Source organism: Pangasianodon hypophthalmus, chromosome 7 (assembly GCF_027358585.1).
Source record: "Pangasianodon hypophthalmus isolate fPanHyp1 chromosome 7, fPanHyp1.pri, whole genome shotgun sequence".
NCBI classification, from domain to species: domain Eukaryota; kingdom Metazoa; phylum Chordata; class Actinopteri; order Siluriformes; family Pangasiidae; genus Pangasianodon; species Pangasianodon hypophthalmus.
In genome coordinates this window covers 15,715,668-15,741,039 of record NC_069716.1, presented here as the reverse complement: position 1 = coordinate 15,741,039, position 25,372 = coordinate 15,715,668, and the positions used below count along the sequence as shown (strand labels likewise).

The 25,372-nt window shown below is 38.7% G+C and overlaps 4 protein-coding genes across 6 annotated transcripts; 2 read left to right on the top strand and 2 right to left on the bottom strand.

Moving 5' to 3' along the window:
* Positions 1-4,428: 4,428 nt before the first annotated feature.
* On the bottom strand, positions 4,429-9,645 carry upf3b (UPF3B regulator of nonsense mediated mRNA decay). Of its 2 annotated transcripts, XM_034305910.2 has the most exons (11): positions 9,270-9,645; positions 8,492-8,598; positions 8,288-8,394; positions 8,025-8,123; positions 7,832-7,942; positions 7,673-7,716; positions 7,158-7,349; positions 5,841-6,001; positions 5,330-5,660; positions 5,028-5,103; positions 4,739-4,878 (listed from the first exon to the last, which is right to left on the bottom strand). In XM_034305910.2, the coding sequence occupies exons 1-10, from the start codon at positions 9,381-9,383 to the stop codon at positions 5,056-5,058; spliced, it is 1,314 nt and encodes a 437-aa protein (XP_034161801.1). In that variant the 5' UTR covers positions 9,384-9,645; the 3' UTR covers positions 4,739-4,878; positions 5,028-5,055. The 2 variants fall into 2 exon arrangements, with proteins under 2 accessions (XP_026773581.1, XP_034161801.1); XM_026917780.3 differs by lacking the exon at positions 5,028-5,103 and having other exon boundaries at positions 4,429-4,878; positions 9,270-9,643.
* Positions 9,646-9,706: 61 nt separating this feature from the next.
* ndufa1 (NADH:ubiquinone oxidoreductase subunit A1) lies at positions 9,707-11,441 on the top strand. The gene is made up of 3 exons (XM_026917784.3): positions 9,707-9,947; positions 11,120-11,209; positions 11,335-11,441. Exons 1-3 carry the CDS (start codon positions 9,846-9,848, stop codon positions 11,353-11,355), a joined length of 213 nt encoding a protein of 70 aa, XP_026773585.1. The 5' UTR covers positions 9,707-9,845; the 3' UTR covers positions 11,356-11,441.
* A 1,028-nt stretch (positions 11,442-12,469) lies between these two features.
* On the bottom strand, positions 12,470-16,710 carry nkap (NFKB activating protein). Its single transcript, XM_026917782.3, has 8 exons — positions 15,980-16,710; positions 15,791-15,871; positions 15,620-15,684; positions 15,083-15,175; positions 14,650-14,689; positions 14,248-14,433; positions 13,963-14,112; positions 12,470-12,835 (listed from the first exon to the last, which is right to left on the bottom strand). Exons 1-8 carry the CDS (start codon positions 16,327-16,329, stop codon positions 12,661-12,663), a joined length of 1,140 nt encoding a protein of 379 aa, XP_026773583.1. The 5' UTR covers positions 16,330-16,710; the 3' UTR covers positions 12,470-12,660.
* Positions 16,711-20,037: 3,327 nt separating this feature from the next.
* zbtb33 (zinc finger and BTB domain containing 33) lies at positions 20,038-25,292 on the top strand. Of its 2 annotated transcripts, XM_026917836.3 has the most exons (3): positions 20,038-20,157; positions 20,373-20,546; positions 21,302-25,292. In XM_026917836.3, the coding sequence occupies exons 2-3, from the start codon at positions 20,390-20,392 to the stop codon at positions 23,227-23,229; spliced, it is 2,085 nt and encodes a 694-aa protein (XP_026773637.3). In that variant the 5' UTR covers positions 20,038-20,157; positions 20,373-20,389; the 3' UTR covers positions 23,230-25,292. The 2 variants fall into 2 exon arrangements, with proteins under 2 accessions (XP_026773637.3, XP_026773638.3); XM_026917837.3 differs by lacking the exons at positions 20,038-20,157; positions 20,373-20,546 and adding an exon at positions 20,567-20,892.
* Positions 25,293-25,372: the final 80 nt, after the last annotated feature.

Genomic DNA, 25,372 nt, shown 5'->3' with positions numbered 1-25,372 from the left:
TTTTGGTAATGAAAGGTCCAAACATATGTTTAATATACGGTATTCAAAAAACAGCTCAGAAATAGTTGAGTTTCATCTTTACTGTAAAGGCTGCAAACCTCACATTGGAACACAAAAACTAGTTACTGACCAGAACATTACACAGTGTCCATCCTGTAATGAACCAGCTGTAATCAGTTCTTTAAATAATGGTAGCTTCTTCATCAATACGCCAATTGCACCACAGATTCAGAGCCTTCTGGAAAACCCAGCAATTCAAGAGCACCTCAGCTATTGATCTGACAGGCCACACAGTGTGTGAAATGTTATTTCAGACATCTATGATGGAGTTTCATCTATGATGAAAAATTGTTACAGCCTGATGGAATTCTTTCAAATCCAAACCATTTTCATACAGTTTTAATTCTGATTGGTCCCCTGTATACAAATTTTCAAAATTCTCTTTATGGCCTATACAGCTACACTTGAATGAACCCCCCACCTTGCTGGTCTATGGTTTGGAACTCAAGAGCCAGCTGTGCAAGTCTACCTGAACCCATTTACAGAACAAGCAGAGTCACTCATTTCTAAAGGTGTGTTGTGGAGAAAAAATGGTGTTCAAATATATAGCAAAACTGTTGGCATCTGCTGCTGTGTAGACTCCAAAGCAACACCTGCAATGCAGAACGCCATTCAGTTTAATGGGTATTATGGGTGTGGCTTCTGTCTTCATCCTAGTGTTTTAGTTGAAAGACAGGTTACGTACAGTGTGTTAGCCCCAGAACATGATGACAGAGACTCAAAGTCTCAAAGAGACATGGAAGCAGCCTTAGCTGAGGGTGGGCCTGTCAGAGGAGTTAAAGGTCCATCACAACTTATGAACATGCCATAGTTTGATATTGTATGGGGCTTTGTACCTGATTATATACATGCTGTCCTTCTTGGTGTAACCAAACAGATCACAGAGCTTTTACTTCAGAGTAGTGACCAGCCTTATTACTTTGGTAGATCATACACATTACGGGTAATATAAAATCGCATCAGAAACATCCATTACCTGCTTACCTAGGCCACTTGAAGAGTTCAGATATTGGAAGGCATCAGAATGGAGAGCTTGGCTGCTTTTTTATTGTTTACCATGTGTTGAGGGTGTGCTTGAATCTCGGTACTTAACATCTCAGTCAACTGGTCTCAGCTGTCTTTCTCCTTTTACAGGCGTCTATCACCTAAGAGGAATTAAACAAAGCAGATATCATGCTTCTTGAATTTGTCATAAAATTTCAGTTACTTTATGGAGAGACAGCCATGACTTTCAATGTACATCTTCTCACTCACCTTGCAAAGTCAGTGAAACTGTGGGGTCCACTGTGGGCACACTCCGCTTTTGATTCTGAAAGTGCAAACTGCAGCCTGTTGAAGTTGGTGCATTGAACCAAATGTGTTGCTGTTCAGATCGTTAACAGGTTTCTGCTGCATAAAGCCATGGCATGCTTCGCAACACAACATTTGATCAGTGATCTTGTTTTAAACATTTGCAGAGAATGCAGTGAACATCCTAGAGTGCAGAAATGTCTGAGTTGGCAGGAAACTTCAGTCTTAGATAGTGCCACAACCAGACAATTAACAGGTGAGGAGATAAAGGCTTTCTTTGCTCTCAGCAGAGAGACAAGTGCTGGAAATAGTATTGATACACAATAGAATGGTACATGAAGGTCTGATTTATACCAGCAGGGGCTACTGCCGTGCTAAGAGAAGAAGGGAGTGTTGCATTAGACTAACAAACGGATGTCAGGGCGAAATACAGAACATCATATCATTTTCAGCAAAAGAGGGAAGAGATTGCTCTGTTCTTCAAGAGACCACACAATTGAGTTTGTAGCTTTGGTGCTTGTGTTTATAGTTTTAAGGGAATGTGTCCTGGGGAATAACTAAGGTATATGTAAACCCAATAAATGTCCAAGTCTCAATCGGTCAAGCAGTTTTCATATATGTATCTCTAAAATTGTCTGAATGGGAGCTAAAGAAAAATAATCTTTAGTGTCTGAAAGGAGTTCCTTGACTCTAGTCTTGCAGTTACATACAGTTGAGGTCAAAAGTTTACATCCCCCCTTTCAGAATCTGCAAAACGTTAATTATTTTACCAAAAGAAGAGGGATCATACAAAATGCATGTTATTGTTTATTTAGTGCTGACCTGAATAAGATATTTCACATAGAAGATGTTTACATGTAGTCCACAAGAGAAAATAATAGTTGAATTTATAAAAATGACCCCGTTCAAAAGTTTACATCCCCTTGATTCTTAATACTGTGTTGTTACCTGAATGATCCACAGCTGTGTTTTTTTGTTTAGTTTTTTTTGTTTAGTTAAACTGCCTGCTGTTCTTCAGAAAAATCCTTCAGGTCTCACAAATTCTTTGGTTTTCCAGCATTTTTTGTGTATTTGAACCCTTTCCAACAATGACTGTATGATTTTGAGATCCATCTTTTCACACTGAGGACAACTGAGGGACTCATATGCAACTATTACAGAAGGTTCAAATGCTCACAGATGCTCCAGAAGGAAAAAACATGCATTAAGAGCTGGGGGGTGAAAACTTTTGAACAGAATGGAGATGTGTAAATTTTTCTTATTTTGCCTAAATATCATATTTTTTCATTTAGTACTGCCCTTAAGAGGCTACAGAAGATAGTTACATGTTTCCCAGAAGACAAAATAAGTTTAATTTACCCTGATCTTCAAATTCAAAATTTTTCACCCCCCAACATTTTGCAGATTCTGAAAGGGGGATGTAAACTTTTGACCTCAACTGTACGATACTAAAGTTTTTATTTAGTATTATATAAAGACTATGTCTGTTTTAATTGTAATTTGTGTACAAGTCTATTGAATACTGAAAATTTCAAAATAAAAAGCTGACTATATTTGGTTAGACAACTTATGGTGAATGTATTTGTTCAGACAGTATTTTAATCTGGTACGATTCAGGGCATGCAACAGATTTTATGTTATAATTTATTTGTGCAACCAGTTTTAATAACTTTGTTGTAGAGTTTTCAAATATATTTTAGACTATTGAGAGCTGGAATAAGTAGTTAAGCTATGCTTCCCAGCCTGCCTGACTATGATGATAAACTACCCTTGTAATTACCCTTGTCAGTAGATGGAACTAGCTGATTAATTAGTAAATAGGTAAGATGAACACTAGCTTGGCTAGGCTGGGAGATCAGCTGACCCACCAGCTAAAACCAGCTGAACACCAGCTTGTGGTTAAGCCAGCTGCTCTTCCCGAAAACATGGTTAATCTAGCCGAGTGTTAAATTTAACAGTAAAACCTTTTTAACTTTTTATTTAGTCTGTGTACAAATAAATATTTTGAACTGTTATGTGTTAGTTTTGTTATTCACATATACCATTTTGTTTAATTTCTTTGGTTGTGTTGCAGCTCATAAATGCACTATTACCCCTGAGAAAAGACTAAAAAATTGTCTAAAAGCCACGCCTCTAAATTTTACACGTGGCTAGATTAACCATGGTTTTGGGATGATCGGCTGGCTTAGCCGCAATGTTAGAACAACCAGCCATGCTTCTTTTTTGAGAGGTCCACCAGGTGAATCCATCATGCGTCCCTTGGAAACATTTCTGTTTTGTTGTAATCCATTTCCGTTGTGTTTTCGGCTTATTGCAGCATTTCTGATTTTGCATGTGCTTTCTGCATTTGCATGTTTTCTGATTTTGCATGTTTTTTATACTTGCAGCATGTTAGTGTTGCCAGTTTATTGCATTTGCACGTTTTCCGTATTTGCAACAAGTTGGCCCCTCTTGGCCATCGTAGCATGTAAGGGCTCTGCATCTCTAAAAGCTCTGTATGAGTAAAATATGTAATCCAGCTTAGTTATATAATTGGTATAATAAGATGTTGAGTTTAATGTTCTCAAGAGCATTTTCCATTAACTGATCACTTTTATTCACTCAATAGTAAATAGCAAATTTACATTTAACAAAGCACCCTAATTTCCAGGAGTCAAATTACTGATAAACTCAGAAAAAGCTAAATTAACTTTTATTGAGTGACATGTTGTTACTGCCCAGTTTAAAGTATCCATAACAAGATGAAGAAAAATATATTTTTTGATTCTTCATGAGGTAAAGCTTTATTTCAAAAGTAGAGAAGGCCTCTCAGCAAATTCAAAAAGACATGTTGTCAAAAGTTTCCTAATTATAAAAAAAAAACAAAAAAACAAACTGACAGTGGCAAAAGCCTGTTATAACTAAACCCCACCCTCTGTGCATCTCATATTCCAAAAATATTCTCTTCAAATCAAAAGTCTGCATATGTGTTATAACATGCTGAGTGTCTTGTGAAGCACAGTTCTAACTGCTTTAAAATGAAAACATTTCAATGAAATAAAACTTTAATTATTTTGGAAGTGTAGAACAGGAAACAGATTGAATTGGTAATCTTTAATACCAAAAAAGCAGAATATCTGAAGTACAGTGTGTCTGATTGTGTACCAAGAGTAAGGTCACTTGGAGTGCTCATGGCCCAAAACCTTTGGCTTCTTTCACTCCGCCCCACTGCTCAGCTCTATTAAAAGCAAACAGAAAGTAAAGGGGGCTTTATTTAGGCACTGTAAGGTGGCAACGTCTACTCCTGTGTCTCTTACAGAGAGCTTGTGAGGGACAGGAACCTCTTGCTTTAGCAGCACTGCTAAATTGCCTTGATTTGGCCAGAATTCTCTCTCATCACCATGTGGTGGTCTTTCTTCACTCTTCCCCTTTCTCTTGTGTATTTTTGGCATCCCTCTCAGCCTTCTTATCCCCAGCCTGGCCATCTCCTGTAGCTCCTCTGTTGCGGCTCCTTGCTCCTGGCTGGTACAGCTGAATGGCAGGGCGATCCTGGGGCAAAGTGAAAAGCACTAATTATGCAGAAGGAATGCACATTAATGAAGCAAGCTCCCTTACTGGTAGACACCAAGAACACTGCATTCATGGTGTCAGAGAGAGAAAGATATGTTTAATTGGTGCTTTAATAAGTGCCTACTTACAAGCATGTATAACATTACTACGTTCAGCTCATAGACCAGTAGTGTTTTGTTTTGTTGTCTCTGAAGGCTTTAATAACTGTGAAGTTGAATCAGGAGGTTTTGAGTGCAAGAAAAAAAAAAAAATTTACAAAATATTGTGATATTTGACTATGAAATGATTACCACATGCAAGATGATGGTAGCAAGTAAATATTTTACATTTTCTTGACACCCAAAAGAGATGAGTAGCTGTTAAGACTCCCATAACTATTTCATGTATATGTAGACACGTATGCAATAATATATTGTGAAAAACAATGTACCTTGTTCCTTAAACGATCCTTTTTCACATTTTCTTCCTTTTTAGCATCTTTAGAAGACTTCTCAGATTTGTCCGCTTGACTGTGGCCTGTTGATTCGCCAGAATTCTCATTCTTTCTCTTTTCCCATACATACTCCTTTTCCTTTTTGCTCTCTTCCTCTCTCTTTTTGTAGGCGTTTTCTCCATCGTGACGCTCCCTCCTCTTTCGCCGCTCCTCGTCCTGCCTCTTGATTCGCTCCTTCTCTTTCTGCCGTCGCTCCCGATCCCGTTCACGGTCTCTCTCTCTGTCCACTTCACGATCCCGATGCTCCCTGCGTCCATCTTCCTCATATCTGCAACGAGTTGAGCAAAAGCGCTAATCCAATTGCTATTTTGTATGATATAGATTCAAGTTAAAAGATGAAACTAGAAAAAAAAATACCACTCAGTGGAATGTTTGGCAGACCATAGCTGCCTTTTTTTTTTTAATTAACTCAAAAAAAAGAAAAGTCAAAGATGCTCTGAACACATACTTTCTTGGCTTGTCCTCTCGGTGTTCACCATTTTGACGTTTTTTTCCATCTGCTCCCCCTGGACCTCGGTCATCCTTCAGTTTCTCTCGCTCTGGCTTCTTGGGTTTCTCTTTTGGCTTTTCATTGTCACTATTCTCTTGCTTTTCTAGTTTCTTCAGAAGCTGAGGCAGAAAACAAATGTTAATAGATGAGAAAAAAAACTTCAGACTCCAGTTTTCTATCAGAGCAAGTCAATATTTCAGAATATTTGCTCATTCAAAAGTCCTAAAAATCAGAACAGTAAATTAGGCATTTCATGCCACTTTATTTAATAGTGAACACAAGAGTTGCATCTATTCAGAAATTCTGTTGAGTTTTGTTGGCTATTCAAACATTGCAACTTTGTCTGCCACCATCTCTATGTGTAACATACTCGGCATAACACGCTCAACTGAAATACATGAGCTCACATACCCATGACTGGCTTGTGTAGCTGTGATTGACAGGGGAGAGAGCGTATGCTATCACTCCCACCATTGGACATAGCCAATTTTGCACTTGTGGACTCCAAGCTCTGATTTGTCCAATTCCAACCAATAAAATTAGAATTAAACACCAATATCTATCGGCTGATAGATGAATACCAATATCTATCGGTAACTGAAACACTCAGATGCCAAATTAATTTGCTTTCCATGTTTTATGAATGTTATTGGGTTGAAAAATGGTTAATTATTTACGTGTTAATTGGTTCAAACAGCTTTGATGACCGTACTGCATAATGCACATTCTGATACTCATAAATACATTATTAACCACACAAAGTTAATTATGAATAAATCACATGAACGAAACCTTGTAAACAAGTTTGGCTTGGCATGCATTGTATTGTAATTACAGACTTTTTGGCCAACATAACACAAGATCATGTTTTCTGACAAGGTTGGAAACTTGATAAATGACGACCGGAAATTTACGAAACATTTGGACAACCTGATATTCAAGGAAACACCATACCTATTGTTCAACTCAGGACATTGAGGTTCCACTGTTTCTCATGTTGGTCAGAAATAAAACATTACGAGTAAAATTATTTCTCACATCTAAACATATGTTATGTCATGGGGCCAACACTCGGGTCTAATGTATTCCCACTGTTTGGTCATTCTGTTTTATCTGTTTTAACTTTCCTATCAAATGCTTTTTTAAAATGTGTGCGTGCGTGTGATGTACTGTGCACACAGTGTGGTTCATAACATAGACCAACTAAACGATAAGGAAATTCATTTCTAGCTAATTTTATTAGTAAATTATACAGATTTTGTCTATTAGTTGTACCTTGATTTTTGGCTGCTCCTCTTTAGGTTGGTCCTTGTCCTTTCCAGGTGCATTTTCTGCTTTCTTTAATTTCTCAGCTTCTTTGCGTTTCCTTCGGTCCTCCTCTCTCCACTTCCGCCGCTCTTCATCACGCAACCGTTTGCGCTCCAGTTCTCTCCTCCTCCTCTCCTCTTTCTTTTCCTCTCTTAATCTCTGGAAAGTGAGTGTGAATTAATATTTCTAATCCTGCACAATACAAAGCTGCCCAATAGCATGCAAGCATAGTGCCTGAGAAGCAGATTAGTCAGCAAAGACATTAGCCTACACTGAATTTAGCAGAACATCTCATGATTTGCTGTGCAGAATTTAGGCTCTAGACTCTATTCAGCATGCAGGTTGATGTATTTACAACAGGTTTGGAGTCAAATGAAAGTCATGTCCTGGATAATTTATTTTAACTTAACAATTTAGCATAATGTCTGGCACTTGTGTTTCTTGGCATCAACGAGAGACATAAATTTAGAAGGGATGTTTACCTGCTTATTCTTAAGGAAGTCCAAGAGAGGAGTTGTCTTCTTGGCTGAAAAAAAAAGTTTAAAAAAATTTAAAACAAAAAAACAAATTCATCCTGGAAATAATTTCAGGCAAATATAAATTCAGGAATAATTTGCTATGCAGGAATACAATTAACTTACCAACTAGTTCCTTTGTCTTGGCCTCTATTTCTTCTAATAATGTCTCAGTGGTTGAAGTAAACTTTTCTTCGTCACCATTGTAGATCTCCAAAAACTTCTTATAATCACTATCTATGAAAAAGCACAGTCATATTAGCAAGTGATCAAATCATGGAAATCTCTGAGCTGTGTTTTTTAGGGTCTGATTTCTTACCTTCTTCAATTGTTCCACTTTTGGAATCCTTTTTCTTGCTCCTCTTTTTAGCAATCTTCTGGAATGGTGCAAACTCAACAATTGCAGGGTATTCTTGTCCTTTATATCAAAATAGCATTATCATTATTACACATTATATCACATTTAATTTGACATAAATCCCAATGGCACATAAACATCAAATCATCTTATAAATGGCTCAAGAATTAAAAAAAGGGAGGGGGATAAAAGCTGACAGTGACAAATATAAAAAATATACAAACCTCGATTATCAATGAACACATAACCATCAAAGCGGTCTCTGAAAAGAACAATGTCCTCCTGGTTCTTGAAATTTAGATATGCTCTTGCAAAGAGATGAGGGTAGAGGCTGTAAGGAAACAGAACATGTCATCAGCTTCCATGAGAGGATGTTTTAGCTGGGATAGCTGTCATTTCAGTGGATTCCTACACACACACACACACACCTCGTGTCACTGGAGAAGAACTCGAGATAATCCACGTCTGGCAGAGGCTGTAACTGCTCCTCCAGCTCCTCTTTAGTCAGACTCGGAGGGAGGCGTCGGATCACAATCTGATTCAAACACAAATCAAATCATTAAACAACGCGTTCATGACAATCCAGTCATTTAAACAGGAGCTCTCAATCTTCTGCAAGGGTCTTACGCTGAGTGCATCATTTGAAATGTTTTCAGATGTAGCTAATCTGGTGGGACAGTTAGCAAAAACTATTTAACAACGCTCTGCTCTACAACTTTAACGAGTGTTGGGGAATGAAAGGTATATAGCTTCTCATTCCACGAGAACATTAGCAAACAAACAGATAAACAGTTAAAAAAACACACACATTGTTTTAACTCTGAGGAAAAACAATGTGTGTGTTTTTTTAACTGTTTATCTGTTTGTTTGCTAATGTTCTCGTGGAATGAGAAGCTATATACCTTTCATTCCCCAACACTCGTTAAAGTTGTAGAGCAGAGCGTTGTTAAATAGTTTTTGCTAACTGTCCCACCAGATTAGCTACATCTGAAAACATTTCAAATGATGCACTCAGCAGTGACTAACTTACACCAGAGTAGTAAACGGACTCATAACTCTAACTGGCTGCTTGTTTAAACAGCTAAAAAAAAAAGTTAAAAATTGCGTTGGTGCTAACAATAGTGTAACTACTTTGTTGTACAGCTCAATCTTAGACGAAGCTAAGAAGCTAACTGCTCGTCAGGCAGCTATAAGCAAACTAGCTACCTTTGTCATGGCCTCCTTCTTCTCTTTATTTGGCTTCTCGGTTTTTTCATTTTCTTCACATTTAATCTCCACTTTCCTCTCTTTGGGCCGCGTATTTTCCTTGTCTTCTTTCATGTTTGAAAACGCAGCAACAGTATGTACTCAGGAAGCTGTGAAGCTGTGAGGAGTTGAGGCGTACTTCACCCAACTTTCTCGCTAACACAGACGGACGCTTCTGATTGGCTGCCTGGTCTCTGGCCTACCAACAGACGGTGGTGCTTCTGTTCACCTAAAAACTATTTATTCAGTTTCACGCAATTATTTTTATATTTACGTCATTGTTTACACTTCACTGCGTCTTAGTTGTTTTTATATATTATATGTAGATATCATGAACGCACCACAAGAGGGAGCTGAAAAATTATGGCGCCGTTTGCAAACAGGAAGTGAGGGACCGTCTAGCGGAAGTCGGTGCGTGACCGTCAACTCAGCAGACATTTTGGGCAAAATAGGGGAGGACTTGCAAATTTCTCCCTTTATTAGCGCAGCAAGACAAGATCCTTGTTAAACTGCAGCTAATCACATTTTACCTTCATCATGTGGTATGAAATATTGCCCGGATTTGCTATAATGACGGTTTGTTTGATCGTTCCTGGAGTGGTCACTACTCACATACAGAAACTGACTAACGGTGGAAAGGTGAGTGCTTAGAGCTAACTAGTTTGAGTCTTGTTTACATTTAGCAGCCATGCATGTCTGATAGAGTTTACAATCTAGACTTACAGGACAGCAGTAGAGGGTTAAGGAGATTGGTCTAGGGTTCAGTGACTCAGTCCTGGGATTTCTAATCTACCTTAGACCTTAAACCTGAGCTACAACTGCCCTTAATATTTATGTTTATGTTTTTGTAAAAGGTAACCTAATGACAATATACTATTTAAAAAATTCTTGGACCTTTTTGTGATTAGATAGGCAATGGATAATGTGTTATAATGCAAAAAGGGACATTGTCTCTGCAACTTTTGAGTTGATGACATTTTAGAACAACCTCAGGCTTTTATTATTTTACATGATTACCAGTAAGTCCAGCTACTTTTCATATTATGTGCAATGGACATCTGTGCTGATGCCAGTTCATTGTGCTCTTCACTTGAAATTACAACCAAGAAAAGAGGAGAGTTTTCATAAGTTCCCTCATATTCATCTGCATATTTGCTCAGTAATGTGTCTGTTTAACTCTCTTCCACATTGCTTGGAAAGCTTGTTCGAAGTCAAAAACAAGAGTGATTTCTGTTTTCTTTCTGTTTCTGAGCACAACATATACTACGAGCAGTTATCTATATACATTATCTGGCTTAAAAACGAAGTTTTTAAATAGGAAATTATACTTAAGGCAAACTATTTGCCAACATGTACTAAAATTGCTCTAATTGGTATGGGAGCATTGTGGGGAGCATTGTGGGCAGCAGTAGGAAATGATTTTACTGTATAAATAAAGGATATAAAACACCATTGCATTCTATATGTATAAATGTTGGTACCATAAATGTCACATGTATCATTATGGACATAAGATTAAGATCATTGCTTCCTTTCACCTTTTCCTCGGTCTCTCTACTGATCAACATGCAAAACCCACAAACCTCACTGAGCCAATCAGACACAAGTTAAGTTTATGCTTTTAAGCATGAACGGTGGCAAATAACACTTAATCTCTTCCTTAACAGTTTGGATCTTTGCTTAGTACAATGAGCTCAGTTTTGTAAGAAAGGATAGTTTTGTGAGATTTATTATCTGCAGTACAAGTACAGGGTTAAAAAAAAGGTTTCATTCTTGGCATTTTTTGAGACTTAACCTAATTTTGTATTTAGGAGAAGAGAATCGCTAGAGTTCCTTACCAGTGGTACTTGATGGAGAGAGACAAGCGGGTGTCAGGGACTGGACTGTATTACCAGTCAAAGGTTAATTTCCTTTATTAAATTTATTCATTTTACTTTACATTTTGGTGTATCAACAGATTTGTATGTCTATTTATATTAGTGTGTGACTTTTAAGAGATTTCTGAAATGTTTTCTTGTTTTCACAGGGACTTGAAAACATTAAATGAAGATCATGCCATACCCCTGCCCCTGTCCAAAAGTTTTGCAATGTGCATTTTGACCAACCATCTATTAAAATAATTTATATATATTATCTGTTTTGTGTCTGTGGATTCATATTTTGTGAGCCAAAACACTTGATTTATCTATCAGCAGTAGACATACTGTATACAGTCACATAATCAAAGATTATTCATGGACATCCAATTTAATCTTCCAGATCATGATGGAAAAGTAAACTTATGGTGCCATTTACAGAGCGAAAGTGTATTATATTAAAGCTTCACTATATGGCCAACATTTGTGGACACCTGACCATCACACCCACACGTGTCTCTTCTCCAAACTGTTGCCACAAGGTTGAAAGCACACAATGGGTCTAGAATGTCTTTGAGTGCTGTAGGGTTACAATTTATGTTCACTGAAGGGGTCAAGCCCAAAGCTGTTCCAGTATGGCAATACCCCTGGGCACAAAGGGGTCTTCAAGATCCATGAAGACATGGTTTGCCAAGCTTGGTGTGGAAGAACTTGAGTGGCTTGCACAGAGCCCTGACCTCAACCCCACTGAATCCTTTGTATTGGATGAATTGTAACAATGACTGCGTCTCAGGCCTTCTTGCCCGACATCAGTGTCTGAGCTCACTAATGCTCTTGTGGCTGAATGGACAAATCCCCAAAGCCTTCCCATGAAGAGTGGAGATTATTATAACAGCAGAGGGGGACTAAATCTGGAATGTTCAAAAATCACATATGGGTGTCCACAAAACTTTGGCCATATAATGTACATTAAAGGTATCCTTCCTAGAAAAAACTATACAAACAACATGGCTAGAGTAGCTCAACAACATTAAACTACAAACTTGATCAATGTCACCTCTTATGTTAATTATGCAGATAATAATGAAAAAAACACAGAACTAACAAAAAAAAGGTGGTCGGGGACATTTGGTGTAATTTCTTTGTCTAAAATGCTTAGAGAATGTATTCATAGTGCCCACTGTTCCTGGCATAGGCTCTGTATCCACCATAACCCTGACCAGCATAAAGCAGAACATTGTTGCTTGACTTGTCTGGCTGCATGATGTTTACATGGCTCTATGAACATTAATACAATAGATAATCTTCAGAATCAAAGCTTTTTTTATTTGAGAGGAAAAAAAATAAAACAGCAAAAGGTTGATAAATGAATTCCAACACAAAGAAATTGCACAGTAAGAACTAAGACAAGATAGAAGCATGAATTTTCAACTATTCCTACTAAATTATAATACACTGAAACCCAGGGCTGGCATTTTAGCACTGTGTTTAACATTTTACTTCTCTTCTTTTCCTTTCGTCTTTCTGTACACCATTTCCCTGAAACTGGAAAGGATTTTACTTTCCCTCTTTCTTCTTTCTTCCTGGTTGAAAGAGGCAAGGGCTCTCTTTTCATCAGCACTGTAGATCTGGTTTTCCTTTCTCAGACGCACAGCCTCCATACGCCGATGTCTGTGGGGTTATCAAGCATGAAGAGCCATTAAACAGAATAAGCCATAAACAGTGCATCTTAATTCATTAATTGCAAAGATAAATCTAACAAGGCTTTTTGTGCAATTCAGTTAAGAATGTCAGCTTTATAGAAAGAGTCAGCATGTGTATGTCACAAATACTATCGGGGCAGTAAATATTGTACAGGTTTATATGGGGGTGAGACAGCAGGCACGCAGTGAGTAAAGCAGCAGCAGTGGAAGAAAGTGCCACCCTAGATCGTTGCCTAGTTAGGACACATGCGGTAAAGGTGGCCCTGGCTTTATGCACTGTTACGTGTATTTATACATCAGCTCTTCATCTAGGGCTGCATTAACATAGCAGGCAAAAGTGGCCCAAATCCAATCTTTTTCTTCAAATATGCCATAGATTTGTTACTTGCAGGACTCTGTGAATAGCAAAAAAAAACACACTGAATCTAACATTTTCAATTCTGATTTGGGCCTCTTTCATGTGGTACTGAAATCTGATATGTATCCAATACATGGCAACATGACCTCTGTCTGAACAGGCAGATCGGAATTTATGTGACTTTTACATCAATCCAACTCGACATTTGTCATAATTTTGCACAACCAGAAAGGAAAGATGAAGGATAACAGTGAAGGAGATTTCAGTGGCAGTATAGTGAGGTCACAGACCTCATCAACATTTGGGGAGATGTTGCTGTACACGCAAAATTAGAAGGCACATATCGCAACTACTCCGTGTTTGAAGAGATCTCAAAAGAAATGGCCGAACGTGGCCATAGGAGAACCTGGATACAGCGCCAAAAGAAAGTTAAAAGTTTAAAAGCAAAATTGAAAGAAACCAAGGACATGAACCAAGATGTGGCCATGGCCGAATAACATGCCCTTTTTACAGCAAACTTGAACGCAAACATATTTGCACATACAGGTCAGTTTAGGAGCGTGATCTGTTCAGACTAACATCAGAAATAGGCAACACTGAAAACAGTGTGAACAGCCTAACAGAAGAAAAAAATGGATTTGGGCCACTTTTGCCTGCTGTAGGAATGTAGCCTAGGTGTATTACTTTGTATGTGTGTGTTGTTAGTCTTTTGTTGAGAAAAGAAAAAAAAAACATACCTGCTTCCACTCATCACATAGCCTGATTTCTCAAAGTCAGCAATCTCTTCACTGGTAAGGCCAATTTCACCTCTCCTTGGAATACGCTTGCCTGCTTTTACGTACTCCGCCATGGCAGCACCTTCACCGGGTAACAGAGCATGGCCAAAACTATAAAAGCCGGGAGAGGGAGGAAAACTTTATTAAACTCCAGACAGTAATGATATTCAACAGCAGTATACTGTACAGGTGTTGACTGTACAACAATAACCTAATGAGTAATAACATACAAATGTGGGTACTCACTCTAATGGTTTATCATCCTGGGCCATGTGAGTGAGAGGAGCCTCAGGTCCAACCACATGATCCTCAAGACGAGTTTTCTCCACCCACAGTTCTCCGAGATCATCATCTTCCTCTGCGGACTGATCACTGCTGGAACTGCTTGACTCTTTGCGGCTCTTTTTGGCCTTCTTTTTCTTTGACTTCTTCCTGAGGTAATAAATATACATTAGAAGAAAATGTGTTTATTTAGAGCAAAGGATGTCCAGAGAGCCACAGCACTGCACGGTGTAGCATTTTACCTTCTTCAACACACATGATTAATCTTATCAGCTATTTACCAAGCCTTTATAAGATGAATTCAATGTCTTAGAAGAGAGAAATTATACAATAAAAACATACGTTAATAAGAAAATTCTTACTGACTTTTTACTTTTCTTCTTTTTCTTCTTCTTCTTGACCTCTTCTGTAAACAACAACAACAACAAAAAAACTGTTTATATATAATGACTGAGCTGATTAAAACAGAGGCTCAGTAAAAAATGGCTCCCCATTTGACATGTAATACACTAGACTGGGGTTACTCAACTCCAGTGCCACTCCAAAAACATTTCCAAGTTTCCCAACACACACCATCTAGCTCACCAGCTGATTATTAACAATTATCCTACAAGAGTTGGTAATGGCATGTTGTGGGTTAGGACATTCTTCAACTTTGCAGGACTAGAGTTGAGAGACCCTCCACTGATTTATGCATGCTTGTATGAGTGTGTAACTATTGGCAATACTGTATGTAATACAGTATACTGGGAGTAGAAAAAATTCAGATTAATTGTTGAATAAAGCAAAAGAGACCGACCTTCTGAGTCACTTTCTGATTCTGTGTCCTCTGAATGCTTGCGGGTTTTCTTTTTTTTTGATTTTCGTTTCTTTTTCTTTTTCTTCTTTTCCTCTGTAAATAAGAAATTAAGGAGTCAACAACAGTACTCTTTAAATCAATTTACTTCATCAGCCATGATCATCAGCCATCACCATGGAACAGTTTAAGAGTTCTTTCAGGATCCGTGCTTGTGCAGGTCTGCGGAGTGAGGCCGTCTGTAAGACTGACTGTGAGCTAACCAATAAAAAGAGAAAGGTGTTAAAGGGGAAAGGCTCCTCCATGTTATGATGCCAGCAGCTCTGTGGTAAGGCACACTTTAAATTGTACAGCTTTTTTTTTTGGTTTGATGATAGGGTGCATCAGAGCTGGCCTATGACAAGCTGGGATTTTTCAAATGCATATTTCAAACCCAGGGTGACACTCAGGACTAGCGCAAAAAAAAAAAAAAAAAAAAAACCTACAGCTTTAACAATCACACTGATTTTACACTGAAATGTAAAATGTAAATCACTACACCTTCTGAACTTGTCTCAGAGCTGCTGTTCTTCACATCCTCTTCAACTGGAGTGTGTTCATCTGAGCTGTTGGGAGGAAAACAACACTGAATTAAGCACATAGAGCTCTCACACAGTCTGCTGTTGGAGAGCAGGTGGCATATTTCACATCCAAACTTTCACTCATACTTACTCGGGGTCTCGGACTCTTGGTGAATAGCCCCAGACCTCAGGACATCCCAGCTCACCGATTCTCTCTCGCTCTTGCAAGCGCCTGAATAAAAGAGAAATACGATCACGTGTTCAACAGGACTTTTCCATTTAGTGATTGTATAAGTCTGACTACCAAGACAGACTGTGTACCAAGACTGTGAGACATTACCTAGCAATGAAGGCTTCTTGTCTTTGCCTTTGGATATCGTCTCTCTTGTCGTAGTAATCGGATCGCGACCCCGCATAGTGTCCCCGGTCCCGCTCATCAGCCCAGGCCAACTTCTCGCGTTCTCTCGATCTGGACCGACTGCGCGAGCCGCCAACCCGGAAGCGGTTCCGACTCCTCTCTTTGCTATCGGACCACTTCCGCTCATCTGTCCCGTTGTGTCTGTGGTTATCGGCCGCAGGACTGGAGCCACGCTCCCGCGAGCGACTCCGCGCACTTCCGCTGCTCGAGCGGCTCCGGCGGCGCTTTCTCGGGCTACTGGCCTCCGAGTATTTACCACTGAGCTCGGGCATTGTTAAGCGCTTAAACAGCTGTTTTGAGCTGCGTTTAAACAGTTGCTTTCTTTCAGGTACACACTTTAAAGTGCTGCTTTCTGAGATAAACAGTTCCTCCTTATTTACATTACTGCGTGCGCTGAAACAGTAAACCCCGTACCTCAGTGGAACTAGCCTTTGCTTTAGACCCTCACAGCGACCGAATATGGACTTCAGACGTCATTTACAGTTCAGACTGCGATAACACACTGTGTCGTAGACGTGAAAAAACAAAACACTAGTCCGTGTATCTAAAATAAACGCTTTTCTAACAAAAAAAATATGGTCTACCTGTTATTTACGTCGCCATGTCGTGAGTTGTGCTGAATGTGTAATGGCGCCACCTACAGCGGGTCGCTAGGTGCGCGTTCTTCCGGCGGAAATGGTCATACTTTACTTCCCCTGTTTTTTTCTGCCTAAAGTAGCTTTCGCTAAAAACAAAACAAAACAATGGTTGCATTCTGAATCAGAGTAAAGTTTTTGACACTGACTCTAGCACTTTCTTGTATAGTACGGAACGAGTAGTTAGGAAACACCAACGTTAAAGTAGCTAACTTTAGCTGTAAGCATGTTTCATACTAAGAGCTCTGGTGTATTTTAAACGGAAGCAATACTGTATGTGAACATGCTCCTTGTTTTGTATTCCATCATATACTGTACTGTTGGTCTGTCTGTGAATTGGTCTTCTCATTCTCACAGCAGTTATGTATTTACAACATTACCTGTAACAATATGAGTCCGCTTTAGCACTTTGGCGAAATATCTATTTAAGAAAATGGCGGTTGTACTACTTCGTTAAAACATTTTCTTTACGAATTCAGGTATATTTGGACAGTTTTTGAATTTCCACATTGTCTAAACTTTATTGCTATTATTAAAACAAAATACCCATGATACAGTACATTTCTGGAATACTGAAAGTGTTGACTGCTGAATGTGTTAGAAAAAAGATCATTTTGCAGTTTTGCTCATCTTTTTGTCACAACTGCCTGAAAGGAATTTTAATGGTAATTTTGGAGATGTATTTCCATTGGTTAAGGCTTACATGCTCAATTACATGTTATTTATTTCTCAAAATTCATCATCACCATGATCTAATAGTGTATCAAGACAGCAGAGTAAGTACATTTGAGTACAAGATATTGGCCTGAGTGACATTCTATAAGTCATTTCTTACAGCAATAACAACAATAAAAGGGTTTAGAAAATCTTCAATATTTAGCAAATTCATAACCAATCTTTATAGAACCTTAATCAGAATGAACAGAAGAAGTAAATACCACAATAGAAAAAAACACTTCTAAACAGTAGGTAACATTTTATGATTTGTTACTCTAAAGTAATTTGAACACAGTACACTAAGTTAAAATCTTAGCATAGTCAGTAGAAGGCCTAAGTAACATTCTATATTTCCTAGTCTACATTATTCTCCTGTTATTAAAATGTTTCACAAAAAACACAATTTAAGGCACATAAAATTTGCTGTATCATTTAACCATACGTGTAGGGTATTTCAGGTATCAGTTCATGCATCAGCTGCATTTTAAGACCCAATTAACCTGAGCCATGCTGTCCCAAATAACCAAACCATATTCTGAAATTTGGGACATTTTTCCTGCCTCAAGATTTTTGGGGTCAACTTCATGTTTGATAAAGTTAGATGATATCACATGAATTAAGTCATGTTTTTCCTATCAAGCACTTCCACAGCAAGGGCTTAGTAACAAAACTTTTCATTTTCAGTCATCAGGCCAGATAATAAATGCTTCTAAGAATAACTGTCCCATGTTACATTTGAATATTACAACATATTTTGCAATGATGGTCATGATAGCCTTGAAAATACTGATTTTGAGTCAGCATTTTTTCAACCGTCAGAAGGCAATGTCAGGAAAATTTTGGACAGAATTGCTATCTGGTCTGGTTTTAAAGTGACATTGGGTTGCCTTTGATAGATTTGGCAACCCCAGAACGGCAGTCACATGTTTGTTTAGTCAGTGGCAGGCATTCACAAAACATTAAAATACCAGGTGTGGATGGTTATGTGTATTTTAATACCAAATTGCAAACTGTACAAATAAAGTGAAAAACAATAAGAAAATTTTTTAGGGAAAAAAGAAAAATAAAAACTCTTGATTATATTACACCACTCAGTCTTTATTGCTAAGAGTCTATCAGAGTGGCACATCTTGACTTGGCAATATTTTCCCACGCTTTCTTCCAAAAATATCCTAGATCCATCAAATAGTGAGGGCATCTCCTGTACACAGCCCGCTTCAAGTCACCCCACAGATTTTGAATTCAGGTCTGGGCTCTGGCTAGGCCATTCAAAAACATTGATCTTCTTTTGGTTAAGCCATTCCTTTGTTGATTTGGATGTATGCTTTGGGTCATTGTCATGCTGAAAGGTTAAATTCTTTTTCATCTTCAGCTTACTAGCAGATGCCTGAATATTTTGCACTAAAATCGACTGATATTTGTAGCTAATCATGATTCCTTCCACCTTGATAAAAGCCCCAGTTCTGGCTGAAGAAAAGCAGCCCTAAAGCATGATGCTGCCACCACCATGCTTCACAGTGGGTATGGTGTTCTTTTGGCGATGTGCAATTTTTGGTGCCAAACATACCTTTTGGAATTATGGAATTATTATATCCTTTGGAATTGGTCTCATCAGACCATTACACATTTTGCCACATAGTTTGGGGTGATTTATTTGAGCTTGGATGTTTTTTGTGAGAAAGGGCTTCCATCTAGCCTCCCTACCCCATGGCCCAGATATGTGACGAATACAAGAGATTGTTGGTGCATGCAGAGAGTAATCAGTACTTGTCAGATATTTCTGCAACTCCTTTAATGTCTCTTGTCTCTTGGTAAGGTTTTGTCTTGTCCTTTTGTAAATTTTGGAGGGACGTCCTGTTCTTGGTAATGTCACTGTGGTAGCCCATTTTCTCCACTTGTTGATGATGGCCTTCATGGTGTTCCATGATACATCTAATGTTTTGGAAATTCTTTTATACTGCTGTCCTGATCAATACCTTTTGACAGGGGGACCCTGTACAGGTTTTGTAAGCTCTTGCAGACCACGGCTTCAGCAGTCAGATGAAACCAAGAAGATGCCAAGAAAATCCTACAGAAACAGCTGGTCTTTATTTGGGGTTAATCAGAATAATTTAATTGATGAAAGCTGTATGATAATTCTGAACACAGCCACATCCCCATTTATAAAAGGGTGTGCACACTTATGCAACACTTATGTTTCTGATTGTTTTTCACATAATTTTTATATGTTGTAATGCCACATTGAAGGTGAAAAAATTCTGACACTATTTATCTTGGTTTCATGTTTTCATCACGAAAACCTGCCATTTTAACAGGGGTGTGTAGTCTTTTTATATCCACTTTATGTAGCCTAGTAACAACTCTGTAGCAACTCTGCCAAATTAGATGGGGAATGTTGGTGTACAGCAATGTTCAGGTCATGCCATAGATTGTCAGTTGGATTCAAGTCAGACCTTGTTTTGTTTTGTTTTTTAAATTAGTTTTTAAGTCTCTGCCCTGTGCTTTGATTCCCTGTCCTGTTGGATAGCTCCTCCTACTGAAAAGCAACCCTAAAGCATGATGATACTACCACCATTAATACATGAAGTCTTTCTGGAGGCTCTGTACACTGCTGCAGTGCTTCTGGGTTGCCTTTTACGCGCAGACCTGGCAACCCTCATCGAAAACAAAAGCACGCGGGTGGTTGCGTCAAGAGGGTGTCATAACACGCTATGGGATTGAAAAGTTTTACAATGAGGTCCAATAAAGGTAAATTGTACTGGTGCACTAGTTTTCAGAGAAACTGATGCGAATATTTGGTCACGTGGCTCAACGGCTAGTACTGGGTTGTCACATTCAGGTAGATAAAACACGGGCAAAGTAACTTTTACCAAATGCACAGGTTACTTAACGCGTTTATGACCATGACAGATATGGGAGAGATGTGCATATCATCACTGATCATCATTATTCACTCCATGCAGGTTGATTTAGCAGGCAGATGGGAGATGTTTTGCGACTCCTGTTGGTTATACAGAGAGTCGCAGCCTTCCTTCAGCTCCAACAACAGACTTTTTGTTGTCTGCTGCCACAAACCGGCATTGTTTTTTGTATTACTTCAAAAACAGAAGCCTGGATACAAACGCTTCGCACTGCAGGTACACAATTAAGCATCGCTAAAGATACATATTTTATACACTTGTGATGTTTTCTTCCATTAATAAATGTAGCAGCTAAGTCAACCTAGCTAGCTTGGCATTTCACACCCTGCTAGCTAGGTTAGCTTTGCTAGCGTCTTAGGCCGCAACCTGGCGCCGCACCAGGAGAGAGGAATTGAGCATTCAGGAGCTACCTAGCCAATTCATTTTTGTTTTTACTCCTTTCAGGATTAGTTGGTGATTTTATACTTTCGCGGACGTATTTGCACCAAGCGTAGAAAATATCCGCGTATTAATACTGCACTTCCTGAATGCTTAGCGACTGGACTTGAAACTTGCATTGCACGTAATTTATTACTTTTGTCCCTTTTTGGTGCTTTCTCATCAGTTTAGCTTGTTAGCTAAAAGCTCTACATTAGCTGTGTTTAGACCCTGCGGGTGTTCGTTTATACAAGTAGAATAATAAAGGTGTTTTCCAGAGTTTACAGTAGCATATTCCTTTCTTTTTAACCGACATTACATTTTTGAACATGTTTTATAGTCCACCAATAGCATCGCCTGCGTCTTTGATTAAAAACAGTGTTTACTCAGGCTACAGAGACCACCAGCGACAGGTTTTATACTTCCTCTGGTGGTGTTTATAGATAATGTAAAAATTATACTATAAAATATCCTTATATTACTTGTAATAAATCATTTGTTTAGGCAAGATTGACTTTACTGTCCTGACCAAGCTTCCACCTCTGTGTTCGCAGGGATGTCGAAATTAAAGCTGATATCTGTAACTGACACACAGTTTCCTGTGTCATTGCTGGAGGCCATCAGTGAGCAGCGAAACAATGGATTATTCTGTGATGTGACCATAATTGTACAGGACCGCAAGTTCAGGGCACACAAGACAATGCTATCAGCATCCAGCACTTACTTTCGGCAGCTTTTTTCAGTTGCAGGACAAGTGATTGAGCTAAATTTTATCAAGGCAGAAATATTTGAAGAAGTCCTGAATTACATATACACCTCAAAAATCCACCGAATTCGGTCTGACAAGCTTGAAGATCTTATCAGCGCAGGCCAGATCTTAGGAGTCAAGTTCATTGCCAATCTCGCGACCCCACTTTCACAAGTCAAGGGGCTACCGGGCTTGTCAAAAGAAGGAGATCCCAGCAACGTTAATGCCACTGAGAAAAATGAAACCGGAGTGGAGAATATGCCAATCATCACCGAATCATTCTCTTTATCGGCCGAGGAATTCAAAATGGTAAGTGGCAGTGTTGACAGAGATGATCCAGACAGCGATGATGTTCTTTTTGTCTCAGAGGTGGAAGCGCCGAAAGCTCAGAAGACGAAGCAATCTCAGGTTATAGATTTGGATGTGGAGGAAGGACCAGAGCCTAAAAGACAAAAAGGCACAAATGAGGAAGAACTGAATCCTGAAAGGGGAAAAGCTCAATATGAGGAAAGCAAGCTCCCTTCAGAAGGTGAAGTGCCAAAGAAATTCCAAGACAAACCACAAGCCCATGCAATCCCTGCAGCTGTCACCATGTCCCCAAACACCAGTGATGCTGTTATGGTCTCTGATGCAAGATCACAGAGCGCACAGAGCGCACCCTCTACCCCAGCTGATGTGAACAGTCTTACTCCTGACGCTCTGAATACCACTCTGCCCCTGGAACCCAGTGAAGTGCTTGGAGTTCAGAAGAAGAAGGTTTTGTTGGAGCAGTCACCAAATCGGCCAGGAAAAATCAGACTGTCAGATGTGAGGCCAACCTTCAGCACTAATAATGGAACTAGGCTAGATGCTGCTCTGACCAAGAAGACAATTACATTAGACAAAGCCTCAGAAATTGATTCACTGTCATCAGGATGCAAGGTTTATGCCAACATAGGGGAGAATACCTATGACATTGTTCCTGTGAAAGAGTACTCAGGTGAAGGGGAAACTCGACCTTCCCCTGGACGAAAATCACAGACCTCAGTGCACGGTGCAAGCAATCTGACCACCAGCTCGCCTCGAGGTAAGAAAAAAGGTAAAGCGGATCAAGAGGATCATTATGAACTTATTATGGACGGTAAGACCTTTTATGTGTGCGTTGTGTGCAAGCGCCCCTATGTTTGCCTGACAAGCCTCAGGCGGCACTTTAACACACACTCATGGGAGAGGAAGTACCCGTGTCGTTACTGCGACAAAGTATTTGCTCTGGCTGAATACAGAACCAAACATGAGATCACTCACACGGGGGAGAGACGGTATCAGTGTTTACTGTGTAATGAAATGTTCCTCAACTACCAATTGTTGTCATCACACTGCAAACAAATGCACAATCAAGACCCCTCAGGAAGGAAGGAGAAGGACGACACGGACAATAACTTGTACCGCTTACTTCCGTGTAAAACGCTGCAGTTCAAGCCGTACTCTTTCGTCTCAGGCGAGACCGGGGGAATTCCGATCATTAATGAAGATGGGATTGTGCATCACGTTAACCCTGGCAGGTCACACTTCGCAAACCAGGAACTCCAGTCCAGCCAGAGCAAAATGTTGAACTGGGATGATATCTTTGTCGAGCCCGATGCACACAATCGACCAGGGGCTCATGCACGTCCCGGACCTCCTCCGCGACCCGCAAACCAAATGAATGTAGAGAACACGACAGAGTTTGAATTTGTCATACCGGAAACATACTGAGCTGGCATGTTCACAATTCTGAGTGCTATGGTGCCTTTTAATGTTCCAGGTTTCAAAGAAGTATGTTCTTGAATTCAGTCAACTGGAAAAGTTAGTAAGTTAATTGAACACATAAAATATGTTTGTCATTCAAGATGGGGTTCAGGGGTTTTGTCAGAATCATGTGTTTGAAATTCTTCTGTGGCTGTTAATTACATTTGTCTAATGCTTTAAATCTTGGCATTACTTCTCATGCATCGGATTTCTTTTAACTTTTACTGTAAAGGTACAGTGTGGGCTTGATGAAAACAAACAAAACAAACAGTAGTTTCAAGACAGTGGTGAGTGATGGATGCTGTTTTCTTTCCTACAGTAATTAGACTGTGGACATTATTATAAACCATGTGAGTCAGCCATGTGTTCTGCAGGATGTCAGAACCAAATGACATCAAGGAAACAATCAAAGCACTTCATGTTGTACCTTTTAATCTGTGAAAGAAGTGTTGAATTGCCGGGACAAAATGATGAACGGTATCAGTGGGGAAATGGTATGAGGTAGGGGAATGAATACAGATGTTCACTTTAGTTCTGTTTGAATTATGGTGTAGTTAGCATTGTCAGTTTCATTTTACACATTAATCATGTTCAACAATTTTGCAGTTTTGCTAGCTTGGAGGAACTTTGATAATGTTTAGATTGAGTAACGTAATGATGAGTCTGAGAGCACACCATTTATACAAAGTCTACAAATGACCATGTAGTATAATGCCAGCACAGAAAACGCCGACAAATGTGCAGAAGATTAATTACAATTCCGTACTGGAGATTTTGGAACCTTCTATTGACCACATTGTTTTAGTGTTTTGGGTTTTTCTTAATGATCGTCTCAATAGATTATAAAACAATAATGCACTTGTTCCATTACAGAGACCATTCATTTTATTTGATTCTCTTAGTTTTCTTATCTAGCATAAAGGAACAACTTTTGTATTTATGATTTGAGTGCAGAGGAGGATGGAAGGCATTTGTGAATGTTAGTAATATGTCCATTATTTAGCAGATTGCACTTGTAAAATTGTACATTTTTATTTATATGCTGGCCATATAAGGCTGTGGTCATTTCCACCAAGAGTGTAATCATGAATTATTGTGAATTAATGAAGTAAAATGGATGAGCCTCTACTCATCAGACCATTATCTAAGTGTAAGCAGAGGAGTAATAGATAACTTTCTGCTGTTTTTCTTTTTTCCATGTGCTTTTCTATATTTCCTTCTTACATATACATATATGTATTCCATTGTATTCTAGTTAGTAGGTAATGGTTCGGACATTAGGATGATCATGTGACTCAATATTGCCACAGTCAGAAAGTGAGTGCTCTAACATTTGTTAATCTTACATATTAACAAATATTTGTACTACTAAAGACCATTTTAATTGTTTCTATTTTGTTCAACAATATTTATTAGGTCTTAGTGCTGTACAATGTGAAATAAAATTTTAGAGTACTTATTTTCTCATCGCTGTCAAATACATGAACATTTTTCTCCAGCATTCATTCTTAATGGTGGTGTCTAGCTTTGAATTTCTGACCTACTAAGTTTAATATTATAGCAAGTTTGATAATGTAGTATACAGACTGTGGTGCTCTACATTGTTGGGTCTGTTTTTTTTTTTTTTTGTTTGAAACCACCAAATCCAACTCTGCAGTACAAAGGTAATATTTATACACATAAAATATATTTTAAACAGACATAAAATGGACTGTATGTGATTCCTGCTCATTTTTTTCTGCCATTTACAGATTTTTGCTTACATATTTGTACATTTGCTTAAAATAAAATAAAAAAAAAAACATCAAGTACAGCTAAAGCTATAGACTGATCACTAATCACAGTGAATAGACACCTTTTAAGATATGATTAAATGTACACTAAGAGAAGGCAGTATGAACTGTTCGTGTACTCCAAACATGTAATACTAGGTCATACATGAACAGCTTAAGTGTACAGATTATGTGTAGTTTATATAGTCACTGCAGTAACAAATTTTTTTAGTTGGTTTTAATGACCTCCCATGAAATCTGCATCTCATGTTTATACTTAATGTTCTGAAATATTTCATGTGTCATCACCTTTCTTTGGGTGATGCAGTTATATATTT